This window comes from Hibiscus syriacus, unplaced genomic scaffold (assembly GCF_006381635.1).
Source record: "Hibiscus syriacus cultivar Baekdansim isolate YM2019G1 unplaced genomic scaffold, ASM638163v2 tig00110482_pilon, whole genome shotgun sequence".
In the NCBI taxonomy this organism is placed as follows: domain Eukaryota; kingdom Viridiplantae; phylum Streptophyta; class Magnoliopsida; order Malvales; family Malvaceae; genus Hibiscus; species Hibiscus syriacus.
Window position 1 is genome coordinate 1069066 of NW_024062758.1, and position 22531 is coordinate 1091596.

Here is a 22531-nt window from a genome sequence, read left to right on the forward strand (position 1 = left end):
GACTTAACGTCCTTAACTCTTGAAGAGCTAATTGGGTCACTCCTCACTCATGAAATGATGCTCGAAGATGAGGTGGACCTCGACAAAATTGAAGAGACACCAAAGGAGAAGGAGAAGAAGAAAAACATTGGAGTTGCTCTCAAATCCACAAAAGATGAGAGTAATTCGAATAACGATGACGATGACGAGGAAATGGCATTGTTTGCCAAACGGTTCAGAAAAATGATGAGACCTTATCGAGGAAGAAAATTCAAACGAAATGAAGGCCTCAAAAATGAACCGAAAGAGAATGACCCAATCATTTGCTACGAATACAAAAAGCCAGGGCATGTTAAATATGATTGCCCACAATTGAAGAAAAAGGGTCAATCAAAGAATAAGCACAAGGCTCATGTGGCTACATGGAGCGATGAAGAAAGTTCCGATGAAGAGGAACAAGAAGTAGCTAACTTGTGCTTGATGGCATTTGGGGAAGATTCTAAGGTAACCTCTAACTCATCCGATTTTGATGATTTATCCTATGATGAGTTATTAGAGGAATATAATGGGTTGGCTTCGGATTATGAGAAATTATTTTTAAAATATAAAAACGATGTTTCAAAATTGAAAAATGAAAACAAACTCATATCCAAAACCAACAACGATCTTGAAAGTAAAATCAAAGATTTGCAAATCAAACTAGAAGAGTTTGAAAAGAAAAATTTAGATTTGCAAAATTTACTTTCAAAGATCAATGATGATCATCAAAAGAAAATTGATGATCTTAAAACTTCTTTTGATAAAGTTGGAACACAACTTTTTGAAAAAGGTGAAAATTCAAAATCCAACTTTGTTAGAAAAAGTTTTAGAAACTACAATCATAGAGGTCCCCAAAGAACCTCTAATGGAAAAATGGTTAGAAGTATGTGGGTTCCTAAAGAACTCATTACTACTAAAGATAAAAATATCCTACATAAATGGATACCTAAGGAGACTAGGATTTTGGAAAGTAAAGAATAAGGACCCAAAAGAATTTGGGTACCAAAAATCAAAAATTAATCTATGTTTGTAGGGAAAAGAGCATTGCTACAAGGCACGGGAAACAAATTCAAATTCATGGTACCTTGATAGTGGATGCTCAAGACATATGACCGGAGACAAAAGCCGGTTCATTGAGCTTAATGCCAAAAATAGAGGAGAAGTGACTTTTGGAGACAATTCAAAAGGTCACATTGAAGGTATTGGTACAATAGGTAATACCTCTTCCATACAAATTAAGAATGTTTTATATGTGAATGGATTAAAGCATAATCTATTGAGTATTAGTCAATTATGCGATAAAGGATTCAATGTCTTATTTGAAATTAATAGTTGTAAAGTCATTGACATTGTATCTAATCGGATTATGCTTGTTGGTCATAGAATAGGGAACATTTACATGGTGCATTTAGATTCTTTTGATATGACTAATTTATGCCTAGTTGCTAAAGATGAACATGATAGTTGGTTATGGCATAGGAGACTAGGACGTGCTAGTATGAGTGTTTTGCAACGGCTAATTCAAGGTGATTTAGTTCGAGGGTTGCCTAAGCTTAAATTTGATAATGATAAAATCTGTGATGCTTGTGCTAAAGGAAAACAAAAGCGTGTTTCTTTTAAATCCATTAATGACGTATCAACTAGTAGAGTATTACAATTGATCCATGTAGATCTTTTTGGGCCAACTAGGACTACTAGCTTGGGTGGAAAACAATATGCATTTGTCTTGGTAGATGACTATTCTAGATAAACTTGGGTTCTATTTTTAAGTACTAAAGATGAAGCATTAGAACAGTTCATCACATTTTCAAAAATAATCCAAAATGAAAAGGGTTACTCTATAACTAGTGTTAGGAGTGATCATGGCACTGAATTTGAAAATCTTGGATTTATTGAATTTTGTAATTCTAATGGTATTAGTCATAATTTTTCAGCACCTAGAACCCCTCAACAAAATGGAGTAGTTGAGAGGAAAAATCAAACTTTAGAAGAAATGGCTAGAACCATGCTTTGTGAAAATAATTTGCCAAAATATTTTTGGGCGGAAGCCACAAATACTGCTTGTTATGTTGTTAATCGAGTAATGATTAGGCCAATTTTAAAGAAAACTCCATATGAAATTTTCAAAAATAAAAAGCCTAACATTAGCTATTTCCATCCTTTTGGATGTAAATGTTTTGTTTTAAACAACGGTAAAGAAAACCTTGGCAAATTTGATGCTAAAAGTGATGAAGGAATTTTTCTGGGTTACTCCTTAAATTCTAAAGGTTATCGAGTATTTAATATAAAGAACTTTAGTTGTAAAAGAGTCTATACATGTTGTTTTCGATGATAATCCCCTTCTAAGGAAGGATTCTTGTGTGAATGATGATGTAGGTGTTATAAATACAAATGATGTTAGACATGAAGTTGGAGAACCATCATCAAAGGAAGAAACGAAAAATGAGGAAACTCATGATCCTCTTGAGAATCCAACCATTGAAGAAAGGGAAGTATCTTATCCAAGAGAGTACAACTATGTCAAGGATGGTGAAATTATAGGTGATCCATCAAAAGGGGTAACAACTCGATCTTCTCTTAGAAATATTTGTAATTATGTTGCATTTATCTCATGCATAGAGCCTAAGAATATTAAAGAAGCATTAAATGATGAACATTGGATTATGGCTATGCAAGAAGAGTTAAATCAATTTGAGAGAAGTAAAGTATGGACATTAGTTGAAAGGCCTAGTAATAAATCTACTGTAGGTACTAGATGGGTATTTAGGAATAAGCTTGATGAGAGTGGTAATATAGTGAGAAACAAGGCTAGGCTTGTTGCTCAAGGGTATACTCAAGAAGATGGCATAGACTATGATAAAACATATGCTCCCGTAGCTAGGATAGAAGCAATTAGAATATTATTAGCATTTGCATGTTTTCATGAATTTAAATTATATCAAATGGATGTTAAAAGTGCATTTTTAAATGGTTTTATAAAAGAAGAAGTGTATGTGGAACAACCTCCAGGTTTTGAAGATTCAAAATTTCCAGATCATGTTCTTAAATTGACAAAAGCACTTTATGGTTTAAAACAAGCTCCTAGAGCTTGGTATGAAAGATTGTCAAATTTTTTAATTGAAAAAGGTTTTTCAAAAGGAAAGGTTGACACTACATTGTTTTTAAAGCATAAAGGTAAAGATTTATTAGTAGTTCAAATTTATGTTGATGATATAATATTTGGTTCTACTAATGATGTTCTTTGCCAAGAATTTTCTAAGCTAATGCAAAGTGAGTTTGAGATGAGCATGATGGGGGAGCTCTCATTTTTCTTGGGACTCCAAATCAAGCAAAGAAAAGATGGCATCTTCATTAATCAAGCTAAGTACGTCAAAGATATGCTCAAGAAGTTTGGACTGGAAAATGGGAAACCTCATGACACTCCAATGAGCTCTTCAACAAAGCTTGACTTAGATGAAGGAGGTAAATGTGTAGATGTTAAATTATATAGGTCAATGATTGGCTCTTTGCTTTATCTAACTGCAAGTAGACCGGACATTTTGTTTAGTGTTTGCTTATGTGCTAGATTTCAATCATGTCCTAAGGAATCACATTTACTAGCTGTTAAGAGAATCTTTAGATACCTTAAGGACACTCCTAGTTTAGGACTTTGGTATCCTAGAGACTCTAGCTTTAGCTTGCATGCCTTTTCTGATGCGGATTATGGAGGATGCAAATTAGATAGGAAAAGAACCTCCGGTACTTGTCAATTCCTTGGAAATATGCTGATTTCTTGGTTTTCAAAGAAGCAAAATTGTGTTGCATTATCTACCACTGAAGCAGAATACATTTCAGCCGGTAGTTGTTGTGAACAAGTTTTATGGATGAAACACCAACTTTTTGATTATGGAATTGAAGTAGGTACCATTCCTATCAAGTGTGACAATACTAGTGCTATTTGTCTCACTAAAAATCCCATCCAACACTCTAGAACTAAGCACATTGAAATAAGACATCACTTCATTAGAGACCATGTCACTAAGGAAGATGTAGTTCTAGAATATGTTGATACTTTGCATCAATTAGCAGATATCTTTACAAAACCCTTAGACAAGGAAAGATTTTGGATACTTAGGAGAGAATTAGGTTTGACCAACCTATCTTCACTTAGTGTTTAGAAATATTTTTTTAACACTTTTAATAAATACTGAAAAATGCTCATAATAGTAATTTTTTTATTGCATTCATTGCTATTAGTTAGGGGGAGTTTATGATTCTTGATGAAAAATTAATTTTATGTTCAAATATCAATTAAAGATTAATTTAATTGTTTGAACATAATTATTTTTCAATATATGAGTTGCCAATACCACTAGAGAAAATTAATTTAGCATTTTGGGTGTTTAAAATCGGATTTTAGCATTTTGGTGCAGAGGGAATCGATCCCCCCATGAGGGAACCGATTCCCTCTTTGAAGGGGAACCGATTCCCCCCACAGGGGAATCGATACCCCCCTAGGGTTCTGTTAAAATCGGGCAGAACCCTTCAAAACACGCAAAAACCCTCCATTTTCTTCCATGCCGACCAAACTCTCTCCCTTTCTCATTTCTTGCCTCAAATCAACGATATTAATCGGAATTCGCTTCAAATATCATCTTCTAAACCTGTTGGAGTCATTAAAATCGTGCAAACAACATCTAAATCCCCTCAATCTTCATCTTTCAAGGTAAATTTTTCTAAACTCTCTATTTCATTGTTTTTGAACATAGGATTAGTTTTAATTAGTTCTAGGTTGAAATAATGATCGGGCATTGATTGTTTAGTGATTAGAAACTAGATGTTACAACTAATTTCATCAAAAACACAAGAATTTTCCAAAATTTTTAAATTTTCGAAATTAAAAAAAAAAATTTGTTGTTTTTCAAATCATTGTGTTTTGATTAAATTATGTTGTTATTATGAAACTATACATATATTGTTTCTCAAAACCATATTTTTCATAAGTTTTTTCAAAAACTTTGCCCATTAGGATTGATTTAGAGAACCTTGAAATATTAAGGACTCAATTGAGTTTTGGGATTAATTAAATTGCATACATTTGATTTTAAAATTGCAGGTTATCCAATTTATTCCGATTTCCTTCACCATGTCTAATCCTAAACGTGCTAGGTCTTCATCTAGTCGTTCACACCGACAACCAAATCCACCTCCAAATCCTCCACCTATTCCAATTTCTAATCCTAATCCTATTGATCCTAATTTGACTATCCAAAATTCGTGTTTCAATCATCCTGGTCCTAGAAATCATCGTTTTTGGTATTATCAATATTTCGACTCTTACAAAATCCGGGAAGAACGTATTCCTTCTCGTCAAGCTATGTTAGCTATCAATTTTAAATATCTTCCTCTTTTACAAGAGTGGAAATTTGATAAACTCTTTGACCTTGAACCCATCGTTTACCATCAACTTGTTCGTATTTTCTATTCTAATGTCGTTTGTGTTAAAGACCAAACTGAAACCGAAACCATAGGAATTCGTTCCTACCTTCTAGGACAATTCTTATATATTGACTCGGCTTACATAGCCAATACATTCGGATTAGATAATGAAGGGATTTCAAATGAAAAACAGGTTTTAGGATCTCGTTATAAAAGAAGGGATAGTGCAAGTGTCCTAGACCTTCATGAACATTTTCTTCATCTAATGATTTCTTGGTGGTTTCGACCATCTGGAGGTCGTTATTCTACTCTTAGAGCCTTAGATCTTTGGTGGTTACATTGTTTCGAAAACAATATTAAAATCAACCTACCTCAGATTATTTTTGCTGAAATTATTGAAACCGTAAATCTTGTTCCTAATAAAAAACTTTGTTCATCTCTTGTTTACGGTTGGATTTTGAGTAATCTGTTTTCCAAAGCTGGGCTTAGAGTCGGTCTAGATGCCATTTTTCCTCTTAAGAAACAAATTAACCTTCTTTCCTTAACGAGAGCGGGATGGATTAAGGATAAGGAAACCGGGGAATGGGTTCGATCTTCTGCAACTACTCCGGGAGCTAGTTCTTCACAAGCTCCACTCGAAGCTGACAAAGATCTCGAGATTGAGCAACTAATGCGAGACATCGATGAAGCTGAAGATGAACCTGAGCAGGCCGAGGAGCAGCCCGAAGAGCAAGCACAACAATCGACTCAAATGCCTCCATATTTTCAATCTTTTATGGAGACATTTGATTACCAATATGCGACCATGGATTCGCGCTTTAATTCTATAGAGTCCCATTTATCCACAATGGGAGCTCAACAATTAGAAATTCTTCGGGAAATGCGTGCAAATAATGAAGCAACCGACGCACGTATTAATGACCTCACTAACGAAATGACCGCTATGCGAGCTCGTTTTCCTCCTCCTGATCCGGATATATGATTAAATGTTTTACTTTGTTTTCCAAACTTATTGTTTTAACATTTTGAATATTTTGGAATGTTTGAATTTATGGATGGTGTGAACTTATATGTTTGGTGTGATTTATTCATTATTGCATCATTTACATCATTATTAGCAAATATGACCAATTTTACCATATCACATTGTTTATGAATATTGATTATGGAACTAATGGCTAACGGTTCTCTTGATTGTGATCTTAGCAGCTTATGCATACATATACCTAATCAATTGGCTTAATATTTTTCACGTTTATTTGAATCTTTTTGATTTAACAAAAAGGGGGAGAAGTGTGTTTTAAGTGTGTTTTTAAAATGATAAATGGGAGAAGTGTTAAAGTAAGGGGGAGTAATTTCAAAACTTGATTTCAAAATCTTAAAATTACTAAAATGTTTTGTTATATCAAAAAGGGGGAGATTGTTGAAAACTTTTTGATATTTCGATATAACAAATTAAGTTAAATGAATTTTAAGATTTTCCAAAATGATTTTCTAAGTATATTCGATATAATTATTCGAATATCAAAACATTACTCCAAATATTTAAAAAATCATTTTTAATCCTTACTTAAGTGTAAAATTAAGTTTTAATCTTAAAACAATTTCAAAATAATCTTTCAAAGTATTTCGAACCATTTCAAAGTCAAAAATTCCAAATTCCTCAGAGGGAACCGATTCCCCCCCAAGGGGGTACCGATTCCCCCTGAATGGTTTGGCTTCGAGATTTCCAGAATGCTCGGAGGGAACCGATTCCCCCATAGGGGGTACCGATTCCCCCTGTTCAACGGTCGAAATATTTGAATTTTACACTTAGGGAACCGATTCCCCATAGGGGGTACCGATTCCCCCCACGCTCCAAACTGTTTTATTAATTGTTTTCACACTAAAACGGCTATATGATCTTCACTAATCATCCCCAACGTTCAAAAGTGATTCAAAGTGTATGTAAACAAGTTCTGAAGCCCTTGATCAACAAGAAATCATAGAGAAACAAGAGAGAAAGCATCAAACACCAAGTTTGTGCAAATCAAACCAATTTTCCTTTCAATATTCATTTTGCTTTCAAGAACACCATCTGTGCTCATTTGTAATTATCTTTGAGTGTTCTTTTCTTGTTCTAGAATTGTGCAAACATCTTACCTTGTGAGGTTTTCCTTGTAAGTTTGCAAATTTGTAATCTTCTCTTTGGGAAAAGAGTGTTCTCAAGAATTGGGGTATATTCTTGAGGGTGTTGTAAGGTTATCTCTTTGGCCTCAAAATAAAGAACAAATTAGTGAATTTGTTGGAAAATCCTTAGTGTGGATAGCTAAGGTAGTGGACGTAGACTTTGATTGAGAAAGTCGAACCACTCTAAATCGCTGTGCAAATCTTTTCAATTTTCTGCAAAAGCTTCCACCGAATTTTTAATTGTCAATTCACCCCTCTCTTGGCTAATTCCGTCGATCGATTAACTCAACACGAACAATATTAGAAGTCGCATATACAGACCGAAGAGGAGCGAGCACAATAAATTTATGTATCTCCCCAAAATCGCCCGTCGATATCTATCAAACATAATTATCATATCGTTTATATAGATAAACTTAAATAACATCGCGCCTTGCAGAATGTGAAATCCATTGTCAAATCAAATGTGTATGTTGAGGGTGCTGTCACGTTAGGAATCTTTGCGGTCCTTGTGTTCTACACAACGTGAGTTCCCTGCCATGTCAGGAATCTAATTCCTGGTATTATATTAATTAAGTTTAAATTATTAATACTCGATGTTTAAATTATCTTTCAACGATGTGATAGTTAGTTATTTGGTTCGATGCATAAATACTTTGAGAACCATCATATTTTTATGAAATTTATTTAAATACTAATTTATAAACATAATAAAAAAGAACTATACAACGTTCTAGTTAGTAGAAATGAATATAAGAGGAGTTTGATTATGTTTCTTCGTCCTTAGAAATGTCTGATGTTAAGTTCCTCAATTATTTGTTCTTTCTCTCGTCGTTTACAAGCGTAACGTAGCATAACAACCCCTTCTTCCTATTCGTTTTGTGACAACCGAGTTGCTTCTATATTAGTTGATGAAGATACTTCTTCCTTAAATGTTACGTACAACTCGATGTTCATACCACCGACATGTGTGTAAGCCCTAAACATATTCCGAAGGTCGCTTTCATTTAATAAAGTAAACATGTAATATGCTTCAGGGTCAGACTCATGAATTGAAACTTTCGCTCGTAAAAAAATGTCATCTGTCGTAGATTTTTTAAACTCCTTTGAAATCAATTATATAACTCATATTTCTTAATCTTGGCATTGAATGAAGTGTAGAAATAAATTCCAAAATGAAACACGGTTGAAGAAAATCTTACAATTAATTATTTTTTTTATGAAGTTATCTATCCAACATGGTTATCGTTTATCTTTATAGAATTTTTTTCCAAATCTCGCCCATACAGAACGCGAGGTCACTGTATATTTGGAACAAAGAAAATCTTAACATTATTATATTTAGTACGTATGTTACTTTTATTTGGGTGAGAGTGTTTAATGTAGTTATATGTTTGGTATGAATATCGTCAATTTTTGGTATAAAAAAAGAAAAACAATATATTTGGAACAAATAAAAAAATCAAAGTGATATATACTTAAAAAGAACCATACGTTGGACATATATATTTCAAAAAAATCAAAGTATATAGTTCAGAAAAAATAAGAAATTAAAAAAAAATCTTAATTAAGCTGTTTGATAAACGAAAAATACAAATTAAAAAATTAATAATTAAAATTATGGAATATATTTGATAGGTTACCTGAAATTAAGTATGGAATATAGATAAATATAAATTTTAAAGATAATGAAATCTTAAAAATATAAAATTAAAACATATTAAATATAATCAACAAATGATAATTAGATATTTTATTTATTAATAATGTGTGCACTTTTAATTGAAAAATATATATAAAATAATTTTCATTTTATATCTTCAAACATTTAAAAATAAAATAACAAAATATTAATTTGCAGTCTGTTGAATTGTTCAATAAATTACCAAATAAGATTTACTTTAAAGGGAAGAGCAAACTATCAGCTATACATGATAATTTATGGAATGATTTTATTATTGAACACTAAATGTAGCATACATCCATCACAAGAAAGAAAGAAAAAATCTCATAAATATGAAAGAAGAAAAGAAATTAAAATGTGCAAATAAAAAATGCCAAAATAAACAATCACAAGACAATGAACTTGAAGATTCAGAATCGAATGTTTAAAATTCCTTTTTGCTGCATGTTTTTTGATCCTTGAGATTCCCATAGCCCTATGGTCTTTACTTTCCTTCACATCCTTTTGATGTAGATATTAACTAATTGCCATCTCCATTAACCACGGTAACTTCTATGTTAGTAGCACTGCCGCTGTCAACTTTCGGAGGAGCGGATAGCCGCCTAGGCCTGGCAGGTGATGGTGGATAAGAAAGCCGTTTCTTGGTAGACACGATTGGTCCTTTCTCAGGTGGTGTTCCATTAGCTTCGAGCCCCGTCGGACTTTGCAACCTGGTCTTAGCTCTTGCGGACTGAGTTGGTACCATGTAACTCGGAAGTGATGGGGAGCTTGCTAGGCTCTCGTCGTCTCGTACAAATGAGCCTTCAATGCTGTGCCTCCTGTTCTTTTCGGACTGCACACTCACCATGCTTCTTGTGTCATCGTCTGGACCAACCGCACTGATCCTAGGGCTTGCTGAATTAAGTTTTCGGGAAGGCGGTGAAGGTGGCTTGGGAGTAGAAGGGGATTGCAGACTCGATTTTTGGCTGGCCTTTGGGGATTGCTTATCCAAATTGAGTTGGTAACGAGCATATGCTTTGCTGATCTCTCCTCCGAAGCTGCTGCGTCCACTCTTCACGGATGACTGGTCGTTGTTCTGTTCTTTTTCAGCCATGCCACGGCCATCCCATGGCCGAGCTGCCATCCAACGTTCCAACCAGCTCCAACCCCAGGATGGATTGTTCGGATCCATGAACAGAGGATTCATGGATTTCGAAGCGTTCTTCCAGGTTTGCTGTCAGACACATAACTTTGTTTACTTCTCAAATACTTGAATGCCAAAAAGGACTATATCCGGTGATACTCCCACCTTAAAGGAGACTCATGTTTAAGTAGTAGAATAAGCTACTAACACGGGGAAGGAACCTTCGGACTTCGAGAAGATGGTATTCAGACTTTATCTCCCTACCCTTTGAAGAGATCATGGAACTAATGATGTTGGATTATTGTATTTCGATCTAACAATCATTCAACCAATTAGTGTTTACTCTCATCACCAATCTATGGGGAACATTTTCTGAAGTAACGTAGTTATGTCTAATTCATTCATATCAGTAGCAATGCTGTTGATCGTCTAACTGAGAAACCGGAACTATAAACACACAGGCAAGAAGATTAAGCATCTAATTATCATATGTACCGAGTGCATTATATAAAACTAGAGGACAAGGTCACCTGATGCGTAAACGAATACGCCATGGCCTTTTCTCGTCTCATTGCAGCCTCGTGCCTACTCAATAAGCTTGCCTCGATTTGTTCCTTTGACTGCAGGCTGTCATCCCAGTCCTCCCCCATCTGTTGAAACATTCATAACCAATGGTCAGTGGGAAGGATTCTTGTATATATATATAGGTGAACCATGTTCGGAGAATACTCGAACCCGATTTGCCTTCCAATTTCTACCTCAAATATGCTAACTTAGACAATAAATCAAGTGAATCTGTTTTACCTGCAAGTTTACAATATCTTTTGCATGTTTCTGTAAGAGTTGCCTTTGTAGAGCCTGATTTTCTTCTGTCATCCGGATTCTTCTCATTCGAATCTGACACTGCACGCGAGAAAGAGTTTGCATACACCGAAGGGTAGCGGCTGCTTGCCGTTTAACAACAGGCCCTTCCAACATTGATTTCAGCCGGACCAGTCCTCTTAGAGCACGCAACGCCCTTTTTGCCTGAAAAAGAAGAAATCAGCACCAGACGAATCAGATATTCAAGTACCATTAATGGCTGAAAAACACAATTGAGGTGGTTCAGTAGCGTGCTTCAAACATGAAAAGTTCACTTCATTTGACCTTGGAGTTCTATTTTAATGAAAGTCACTTCAACATTGATAAGAAATTTACACATTCTTCTTCTAGAATAAATTCACACGATAAGCTCAAGGCCTCAAGCCATTATCAAGAAGTTTCATAAAGGCATATATTGTAACACATACAAGGTAACCTTGGAAAGCGGTCTGAATTCTGATAGCTGCAACTTCCTCATTCGATTTTCCAGCAAACCTAGAGCCCGTATCAAGTTGACGACGAACAATTTTCGCAACTACCTGAGCCGGAGCAGCAGGTGCAACATCATCAGCAACAGGGGCGACTGCCACAGGGTAAGTTTGCTCGCTCGGTTCTGTCTCGGCTTCGATCGCTTTCACCTCTTCGGGCTGAGGAGGGGACAAATTGACAGTTTCTAAAGTAGCTGCATCGGAATCACTAGGACCGAAATCCACCTGCTTCTCCAAAAGCTGTTCTTTGGATTTCTGGAATTAAAAAAAAAAAAGGAACATAGCAATCAAGAACATTGAAAAACACAATGGGGACTAATAAAAAATGATTCTTTGGAGTGTTTTTCCTTTCAGACCTGTGTTTTCTTCTCCTTTGTTTCTGGGCTAAAGGCCTTCTTTAGAGAAGACAACCATTTTCCTTTCTTCCCCATCTTGTCTTTTCCTCAGTGCAATAATCCAATTTCTCACTGCAAAACAGTAGGGTTTTAGAAATGAACATTATCATTCTCCAATCAATATATTAAAAGAGGCAGAACGGCAAATAGCTCATAAATGGTAATATTAATAACAGATCTACCATAAATCATAGAGGGAAAACCAAATACTCCATACTGCAAATTAGGAAGGAAAATAAAGAAAAAAAGTCTAAAAAAGGAGAAAATTCAACAATTTCTTACAAATTTGGAAACAACCCAGATTTTGGAAGGCAAACAGCAATATCGAAGGCAGAAATATTCAAACAAAAAGAGCTAAAAAGAGTGCAACTTCCAATGGGAATCCAAGAAACAAAAACAGGAAGCAGAAAAGTACCCGAGCCGAGATTATAATAATGCGCAGATCTCAAACAACTTGAAGGGTCATTTTTCCTTTGTTTTATCTTCACAAGACAAACAGATGAGAAGCTTAAAAGGGTCAATAATTTGTCGAGCAGCTGCCTATCGGTGAAATGGACCTTTGAAAGGGAAGATAAAGAGGAACAGATCTTGACAATAAAGCAGAAACAGCTGGTTTCTCTTGCTACTGTGACCCCACTTGTTTGATCCTTCGTTTTTGATTGGTTGGGGGGAAAATCTATCCATCTACCTTGTGTGTTTTGCTCCCAAACTTTTGGTAACTAAAACAGTTAATTTTTTTTAAAAACATCTTCTTTTTTCTGTCGTTTTCGAGTTTGTAATAAAGGCATTTCAGTTTCAGTGTGTATCAGTGAAAACTGAAAACCCAACCTTAAAACTTCTGGTGTCCGACTCTGACCGTAAAAAAATGTTTCTTTTTTGTCGCTGTAATTGGGTTGGTATTTTAATTTAAGGAGTTTGAGTTACCGAGTGAATTAAGTTCTAATTTTCCTTGTACATTTCAAATATCTTGGGAATCTTACAAGGTCAAAAATTTTTATGATTTCCACAATTCATGAACTCAGAGCAGTATAAACGTAGGAACTTTGGGAAAGTTGTCGGCAGACACCGACACAAGTTTTAACTTTTTGTAAAAGAAAAAAAACAAGAGGATTCGCAGACCTTGACGACAACTAGATAAATGTTCTACCTGTGATTGATTCTAAGATGCACTTTCATTATCCACCCTTCTTAACTACCATAACAATCCTGATTAAAAATAAATAAAGACAAGATTCCTAACTGTGTGATTGAATGTTTTTTTTATCTCTAAAATAAAAATCTTGTTGGTCAGTTGGGTTATCGGAGAAGGTTTCAACAACCATTGGCTTAGTGGGAATCGTCTTCAAGAGCCCCGCATCTCCATTCTTCAGCAACATAGGCTCCCATTCGTTATGTCGATCGTCCTTGCAAGCAGATCGGCGAACTTGATGGCAATGTGGATATTCAAAGCATGCTAGAGATACCGGCTTCAAAACCACCGGCAGTTGAGTCGATAACGAGAACGGCACGGTCAAGTCAGCCTGCGATGTACCAGTAATCATGCTTTTGATAAAGCCATGGTGTCCGCCCATCCGGGGGAATCAATGCCACTGCAATCGTATTTCGTAGTATAGGGCGATATCAATGATAATACCACGTTTCTTACTTTCTAAAAGGAAATTGTCTCAAATTGAAAAATAAATCTAGTTTATATTCTTATATATATTTGATTTGAAGATTTAATCTTAATATTTAATTCGATATATTTTATCTTATTATTAATAATTTATACATTTATTTAAACGACTAACAACATTGAAAAAATTAATCTGCCAACCAATGTGAGTTAAAAATAACAATACAAATTATGAGGCTAACTTGGACTTCTTTTAAAAAGAAAAAGAAAATTAATACAAATACATAATTATAATTTCTTGATTTAAATGATAAAAAATCAAATAATTTTGCTTCTTCTTTTTTTCTTTTTTTGTAAAGAGAAAATAATCTCAGTGACCGAAAATGTCTTATAATATATGATTTTAACCAACTTTTTTTGGATTTGTCAAAATGACCAACAAAATCGCAACGCGAACTTTAATTTTTTAACTCAGTTTCCAAATTCGCAACGCGAATATCCAGATTCGCAACGCGATTGTAAGATTCGCAACGCGATTTTGAAAAATATGTTGCGATAGTTAAAATGTGTTGCGAGAGTTTGAAAAACGTGTTGTTGCGATAGTGAAAAGGTGTTGCAATAGTGAAAAATCCAAAATAAGTTTACATTTTAACTATTCCAAATTCACGTGAAGTTTGAAACAATAAAGAATGTGTTGCGATAGTGTAAAAGATTCCCAAGTGTTGACAATGTTCAATCCCACATAGTATTGGAAACACTATTGAGAATGGGTATTTAAGGCTTGGATTTCCCACTTCCTTGTTGAGTGGAAGAGAACAAGGGGACTCTCGCGCACCGCCGCCGTCTCGTGGTCGTGGTCATACGTGTCTTCGACACATCCGCGCGGATACTATCTTTTTAGAGAAAATTCTTAAGAAAAAAATACAATACCACCAGTCGTTGTGATTTTGGAAAATCACAACGCGCAACGAATTTGAAAAATCGTAATGCAAACTTTGACTATCGCAACGTGAACTTAGACTATCGCAACGCAAACTTCGACTATCGTAACGTGAACTTGGACTATCGCAACGAATTTGGACTAACATAAATTTGAAAAATCGCAACGAATTTAAAAAATCGCAACGCGAACTTGGACTATCACAAAATCGCATTGCGAATTTAAAAACTGAGTTGAAAAATTAGAGTTCACGTTACGAATTTAAGATCGCGGTTGCGATTTTGTTGGTCATTTTGATAAATCCAAAAAAAATTGATTAAAATCGTATATTATAAGGCATTTTCGGTCACTGAAATTATTTTCTCTTTTGTAAATCCACATCAACTAATAAAAAAAGTTCATCGACTGCCTTTTTTCATGGCATTAATACCTTGAACTTAGGTTTAAAGATCAAATTATGCAAAATTAAATTACAAGGACCAACTCAGTATATTAGAGTGTCAAAAACCATAATTTGACCAAATAGAATAACATATGACCAAATAAAATGCAACAACAAACGATTCAACAAGTCTTGAAGACAAATGCTATCAGCCTATCACGCATCCTACAACATGATTAGCCTTAACAGCCCAAGTTTCGTCGACAAAGGGCAATGCCGACGAGTCCTTTGATGAACCAACTGATCAATTTACATACCACAAAAGATGGCGAAAGGAAACTACAAAAAAGAAAAACATTACAACGAAATAGGTCGTAAAACCTTACTTTACTCGTCAATTCCGTAGTCCTCCCCAAAGTATTTATCAACTAAACCATTGGCCATGTTTCTCAAGTCTTCATTTTCATGGAACTGGTATATTTCCATTGCATCAATCCCGTCCTCTTGTTCAACTAGTTTTGGTCCATCTCCATTTGGCACTCCTCTCAAAACCTATGATGCATAGAAAAAATGAGTATGGTTTTTGTTATTCCTCAGAACACTAAGGAAAGATCATTGTGCGTTTATTTAACGTGGCTCGATTTAGACATTGCAGCAAGTAGAACAAGTTTGCCATGCCAACAAATAAGGAAGTAGAAAACATGAATCCGAATTAGAAATGTCAATTCTGATCCAAACTTGAAAATCCAACCCAATCAACCCGAACCCAAAAATGACTCGAACCAGAATTGATCCAAACCCAAAAATGATCCAGACTTGAACCAACCAAAGCGCAAAATGACCCAAACCTGAACCCAAACAAAAAGAAACCCCGAAATGATATGACTTGAAAAAACCGAATGATCCAAACCAACAATGACTCAAACTTGAAACTGAGTCAAAAAAATGAGCCAAATCCAAAAAATGAAAGAAAAAAAAAACTCAAATTGAACCGACCCCAATAGACAACCAAAAACTAACCAAGCCAGCCTAATTGACAGCTTGAATACAAAATTATTCAAAACAAGTAGTCAAATAAATCGATCTTCTATTCTGCTGTAAATAACATAGATAACTTCCGACAAATAAATTGCTAGATTTGCTCACCAGCTCTGTGAACTGAAGTCCTAGTCTGGCAGCCTCTATATCAGCAGATCTAACCAAATCAATAAAACCTGAAAGGCAGCCTCTCTGAACAAGGGAAGCCAGGTGTTCCTCGATCAGATTCGGCTTTCCCTCACCTGCAGTAGGTGCAACGCATAGGTTGCCCAACACATATGCTACTTCCTTTCTTATATCAAAGGGTGCAGTTGAAAGAAGACGTAGTAGTAAGGGTACAGCCTCACTAGAATATATCAACTGCTTGTGTTCAATTGAACCAGCTGCTATATTAGATAAAACCCATGATGCTTCCTACACGAACAATACAATTTTCAAGTTAGAATTAATGATGAGGATTAATAGCAGCATGAATTAAGAAAGCTTGGTCACCTTCTTTAACACCCTGTGATCACTCTTCAGACATTTTACAAGGACTTTAATTACACCATCTGGAAAGGCAATCAAGATCATCAACCTTTAATATCTAATGAGATAAGAATTGCAAAAAACCATCTCCATGAAGCAGAGATATTAACTAACCTGTGATTTCATGCCCAGGGACGAGAACAGTGGAAATTGTATGTGAATCAGCAGCTACAAGATTGCCTAAGCTTCTCAGCACCTAGATGAAACATTATTCATTATTTGTTATAAACATCAGACGGTAAGAACAAAAGATCTTGAAGAATCTCAAGTCTATTTAAAATCGATGAAAATTGCCTTGTGACAAACAAAGGAATACTACAATGAGAGTACACCTGCACCAAACGAACTCAAACTCAGAACCCATACCAGGCATGGTTTTAGGAGATTTGGATGAAAAATTGCATTTTTTTTATTTTACTTTCGTTGCATGAGCTTGTTTTCATTCTGAACCATCAGCCATTCAGAATCAACAGTATCATGCAGGAGAGACGCATATAAGCATAAACTTATGATAAAGCAAATATAACTCATAATTCATTTCATATGTTACCGGAATGAGCAGTTGCAAACTATTTGACGTTGCTAATCTTTCCACAAGAAGTTGAAGGACATCACTCTTCACCAGAACACCAGTCGCGAAATTAGAAAGGGCTGAGAGATACACCACCACCCATGCTACTTCAGTGGCCAGCTCCTCATCCCTGGATTTGAGAAGCAACTTTTCAGTGTCAAAAGTCATGTCACGTTTCAACAGAACTAAATATTTAACTTTATTTAACTTGAAATCTGCACTTACACTTTTCGTAAGTGCCGGAGAATTGCATCAAGTACTCCATCAACTTTGATGAGCTCGGTTGCAGCTTTAGGATCAGGTCCCTAAGTCCAAGCAAGAATTACATTGTAAAAGGAAGTTTAAATGTGCATATGAATAAACACAACGCACTGCAACCCTTACTACATAAGTAATACACACAAAAGTGATTTACTGGAAATGGTTCAAAACCTTGATAAGGTTTGACAATGCCCAAGCTGCTGTTCTCACAGTTGAACCCTTGTTTGGCAACATCATTCTTGCAAGAGGTGGCAAAGCACCTTGAGATAGCAGAACATTTCGTAACTCCTCCCCTTCACCAGCAACATTGCCCAATGCCCAGGCACACTGCTCAGCAACAGGCAAGGAACTCTTTTCTGCAAAATGAGGAAAAATCAGACAAACTTGCTGCTATTAACTACATGATTTATAGAAACATAAAACTACAGGTTCTAAGGCAGAAAAAACAATTATATTTCAGGGTTGAACTACCAGGGAGAGAAAAAAGGACTAGCTGTCATGACTCATAACCACAAACCTCCAAGGTGTGCAATGAGCAATGGTAATGCAGGCATCAAAGCTTTTGTTTCTTCCGGTTTTCCTGCTGCAATATTTGTAAGACACCAGGCTGCCTCGAGCAACTGCAATTTAATCAAGAAAATATAAAACAAATGGGAAACTAATGTGATTTACTTAAATGATTATAATAACTCTGTTAAAATACTCAAAACATCAGCAAAGCACAAATTCATCTAAATTAGATGCCATATAACAGAACAGTCAAATATATGAACAAGCATTGCACAACAAAAGACAACTAGTTGCAGCTTTATAGTGCTAAAAAATCAAATCCTTTCAACCTGTTCATCCGGAGAACCAAACGAAAGGCATTGCACAAGCAATGGAATAGCTCCAGCTTTAAGAGCAGCTTCAACCGGAGGGAACTCAGATTTTGACAATAATCGCCTTAACTGACGTAGTGTATTTACCCTCTTCTGCATTGCACCTTTCCCCCTAAATATTTTGATTCATAATTTTGCAAATTACTATAACCCAAACATAGTACAAAGATAACACAATCAACCACTAAAGGTAATATTATAAAATAATTGAACTACTAATAAACATACTGGTAAGCAACAGCGGATTTTAACTCCTCCACGGCTGAAGAAGTTTGGGTATCTAAAAGAAACCCTGCTTCATCAGTTATCATATCATTTTCCTCGACGGGAACATCGCCGTCACCGGTGGCTCCCACTCTACACAACCGTTTCGCTCGAACCAACGATTCTCTCCTCTCTTTCCCCACCGTCACCGCATTTTGCCGCCGTCGTTGAGCCGCTACGTTCCCAACTGTGAAAAAAGAAGGCCCCGATTAAAATGGGAACGTATCCTGTTGGGGAAAACCTAGACGGGAAGATAGATTACTAACCTGATGATTTAATGGGGTCTCTTCGATGGGAAGTGGAGGAATCATCGGCCATTTTTGTTTGAGGAATACTATGAAAGTCTGGATTTGAAAATCAAAAGAAAAACAACACACTCAAATTACAAAGGGGTATCCAGTTTTCTTTATTCCTTAATCCTCTTTTTTGGGGGTTTCGGGAAAGCGCGCAAATTCGCCGCGTTTGATTGATTGTTGTTTTGCTCGAATTATAACTCGCCTAAACTACATCATTACCACTAAATTTTAAGTAGTATATTATTTATTTTATTAAATTTTAATTTTCTCCATTTATAATATTAAAATTTAATTTTAACTTCAATTATATCATTGTACATTAAATTTTAACGGTATAATAATATGGATATATTTTTTATCACTATATTATGTGGATAAAATTGTATTATTTTGCCTATGACTATTATTGTCTAAAACACTGTCGACTTTGCCCTAATCTTTTAAATAGTTTCATTTTTGGCACTACATTTTTTTGGTTATCATCGATAGTCAGTCAGTATTCATCATTGACCATATTTTATGGAGATATCGATATAAAAATGTGCATATTAAACTCGTCTTTTTTCGTCTGGGATTGTTTTTTTACGAAACTCACTCAAAATCAATGAAAATATATTAAAAAGCATAAAATGTTAATACTCCGATGTCTTTTGATGACCGTATGATGAATATAATTTTAAGATATAGTGTACGTCGTCTCGTAATAATACTTTTCATCGTTTGAAATTTAAATAAACTTCTTAAATCTAAGAAAGTCCTCAAACCCCTAAAAATGATAGATTTGTTTTGTTTACTTTCGTCGATTTTGAGTTAGCTTCGTGAAAAAATAATCCTAGAAAATATGAATAAAATATGAGCGTTCTTATGTTGGCCTTATTGTGAAAGATGATCAATGATGGACATTGACAGACTGTTGACGCGACTAAAAAAAATGTAATATCCAAAATGAATTTATTTAAAAATTTAGTGACAAAATCGACACAACTAAGGCTTAGTGTTTAAAACAACGGCCTTTTATGTATAAAAAATCATCACCAACACGGCATTGTTTTGACCATGTCATCATACCATTCATATTTTAACGTTTAATGACACAAATAAAATTAAAATTAAAATTTAGTATTAGAATTATACAATTTAAATATTCAATAGTATAAGCACGAATAATTTATTTCAGTAGTTAAAAGAATCGATATTATTCCTAGAGGTTACAGGTTCGAGTACCAACAACTGTAGCATGGTGTTTGAGCGTTCATTGTCAAATGGCTGAGAGTATTTAAAACATATATTACTTTATAATCAACTTAACTTAATAAAAAATCAATAATATAAATGATACATCACCTAAAATTTAATTATATCCGATATAATTTATTCTTATAATATTTAGCTTCATTGTTTTTAAAACTAAAAAAAATCGATTAAATAACTGATTAAGAAACAATCAATTAAAATATCTGTTGTTGTAATTAAGACCGAGAACAAAACCATTGTACTGTTCGATTTGGGTTTTTATTCAACCTAGTTCGGTAATAATCAAATCTATTCGGTTTAGATATACTATTTGAACTAAATCAAAAATTATTTTTAATGTATATATTTATTGAAAATACAAAATAAATTAAGACATAAAAATAAAAGATTTATATAATCCTTTGGTTCTTATTAAATTATATAACAATCTCAATTAAACCCTTATTTAAAAATGTATAATTAATAACTCGTAAAATTTAAACAATTACTCGATTGGTATATCTTTTCAATTTTAGAAATTTATTTGATTATGATAATATTTCACTCATGATTCATTTGATTATCGTCTAACTTGATGAAAATTAATTTATTATATGGGTTAAAATAATATAAATACACATTTTTTTCTTCTAAATTAAGCCACTATTGCATGGTATGTAAAATGCAACGCAACATGAAATATAATATAAACATTACAGACGTATTGAATTTTTCACAATATAACATATATACCAACTTTATTATTATGTACAGTTATAAAAAAATATAAAATTATACACACATGAAAAATAAGATTAATATAATATTTAAACTAATACGAACTCAATATAAATCTATAAAACACCTCTTAATTGTGATGATATATTTCTAATAATTATTAATATCTGATTCATTAATTCAATTAATTTAAATTCGAGTATTATAAAAATATTTTATAATGGAGACCTTTTTGACTCAATTTGTATAATTTATAATGTTAATATCATTAGTTTATAAATATTTAAATAAATTTAAGGTAAACATAGTTTTTGGTACCCAACTTTGGAATTTATTTGCAAGCTGCTAGTTTTATTTTTGGTACAATTATATATCTAATATTTTTTATTATTATTGCAAATAGGTGTCTAATTTGTTTTTTCTTAAGATTCAATTAGGTATCCAATTCTTTTGTGCAGCTAGATATTTGAGTTTCATCTTAGGTGAAATTAGGCACCTAACTTTTTTAATTATAAATGTTCAATTCTAATTGGTTTATATTTATTATTTTTTTGAAAAATGATAATTGAATTTCATTTAAAATGAAAAAAATAAATAAAATTACAACGAATCAAAACATAGAGAGAAATTTGGAGATAATAATCACCAAAATACTTATATAAAAGTAAAAATATTAAACTTAAATATAAGAATAAAAATAAAATATTCAGTTGAGACGACTAACATTAAAACCCAATAATTTTCATAAAAACTCATTGTTTCTATCGAATGAGACGCTTTTCGAATTGATAAAGGAGTGGTGAGCAAACCAACAATATGACAAGTTGTTTCGCCACACAATTCTGATTACATCGGCAAACAACCTTTTACCAAAAGAGATGATTTGACTATACTTGACCACCGACAAATGAATCAGAAAATAAATGTCGCGATGATTTTTGTGCGAGAACTAAAACGACTGCAGATGTATACGAAAAAACATACCAAAAAACATAAGGATTATGCCACAAGAACAGAGAAAAACATATTACAAGCACAAAGATTCCTATTCAAAATTAAAAAGACTTAAGAAAAAAATAAAAGACATAATATAAAAAATAAGAGAACTAATAGTCATCGGCGATCGACAACTAACATTAAGATTAATACCGTTGCCGACTAAATAAAAATCAAAGAAAAAAAGATAATATAAAAATATTGAAAGAAAATTAGATTGAAAGAACATAGAAGCGGCTTAATTTTTTTAATGTAACTTAATTTAATAGATAATATATGTTACAACTTCAGCAAATGTGTTAAAATTATAAGTAGTAACACGTGTAATTTTAAAAAGGCTTAAACATACAAAAAAGGTATCTAATCTATGTCTTTTTTTTAGTTTAGTATCTCACGTTTATTTTATTCCAGTTTAGGGCCTAATGTTTTATTCCGTGACTCAAAATGGGTCCAGTCGTCACGGATCGTTAAATTTGGCCGTTAACCCATTAAAAATATCACATGATATTTTTTTAAGATAGAATATATAAGTCCCAAAACTTTTAAGGCACTTGCATTTTGGTCACCCCCGATAACCTCCTCCCCTCCTCCTTATTCTTCTTCTTCTTCGTCAACATCTATAGCTCACGTAT

General features: G+C 33.9%; 2 protein-coding genes across 2 annotated transcripts; both read right to left on the minus strand.

The window, feature by feature from the left end:
• Window positions 1-9723: 9723 nt before the first annotated feature.
• On the minus strand, window positions 9724-12618 carry LOC120129051 (protein IQ-DOMAIN 1-like). The gene is made up of 6 exons (XM_039146660.1): window positions 12580-12618; window positions 12118-12231; window positions 11702-12016; window positions 11217-11438; window positions 10943-11062; window positions 9724-10502 (listed from the first exon to the last, which is right to left on the minus strand). The coding sequence occupies exons 2-6, from the start codon at window positions 12190-12192 to the stop codon at window positions 9810-9812; spliced, it is 1425 nt and encodes a 474-aa protein (XP_039002591.1). The 5' UTR covers window positions 12193-12231; window positions 12580-12618; the 3' UTR covers window positions 9724-9809.
• A 2627-nt stretch (window positions 12619-15245) lies between these two features.
• LOC120128717 (importin subunit alpha-9-like) lies at window positions 15246-19097 on the minus strand. Its single transcript, XM_039146345.1, has 11 exons — window positions 18903-19097; window positions 18601-18823; window positions 18331-18484; window positions 18009-18111; window positions 17663-17847; window positions 17456-17535; window positions 17210-17360; window positions 16774-16855; window positions 16624-16682; window positions 16240-16545; window positions 15246-15645 (listed from the first exon to the last, which is right to left on the minus strand). The coding sequence occupies exons 1-11, from the start codon at window positions 18952-18954 to the stop codon at window positions 15481-15483; spliced, it is 1560 nt and encodes a 519-aa protein (XP_039002276.1). The 5' UTR covers window positions 18955-19097; the 3' UTR covers window positions 15246-15480.
• Window positions 19098-22531: the final 3434 nt, after the last annotated feature.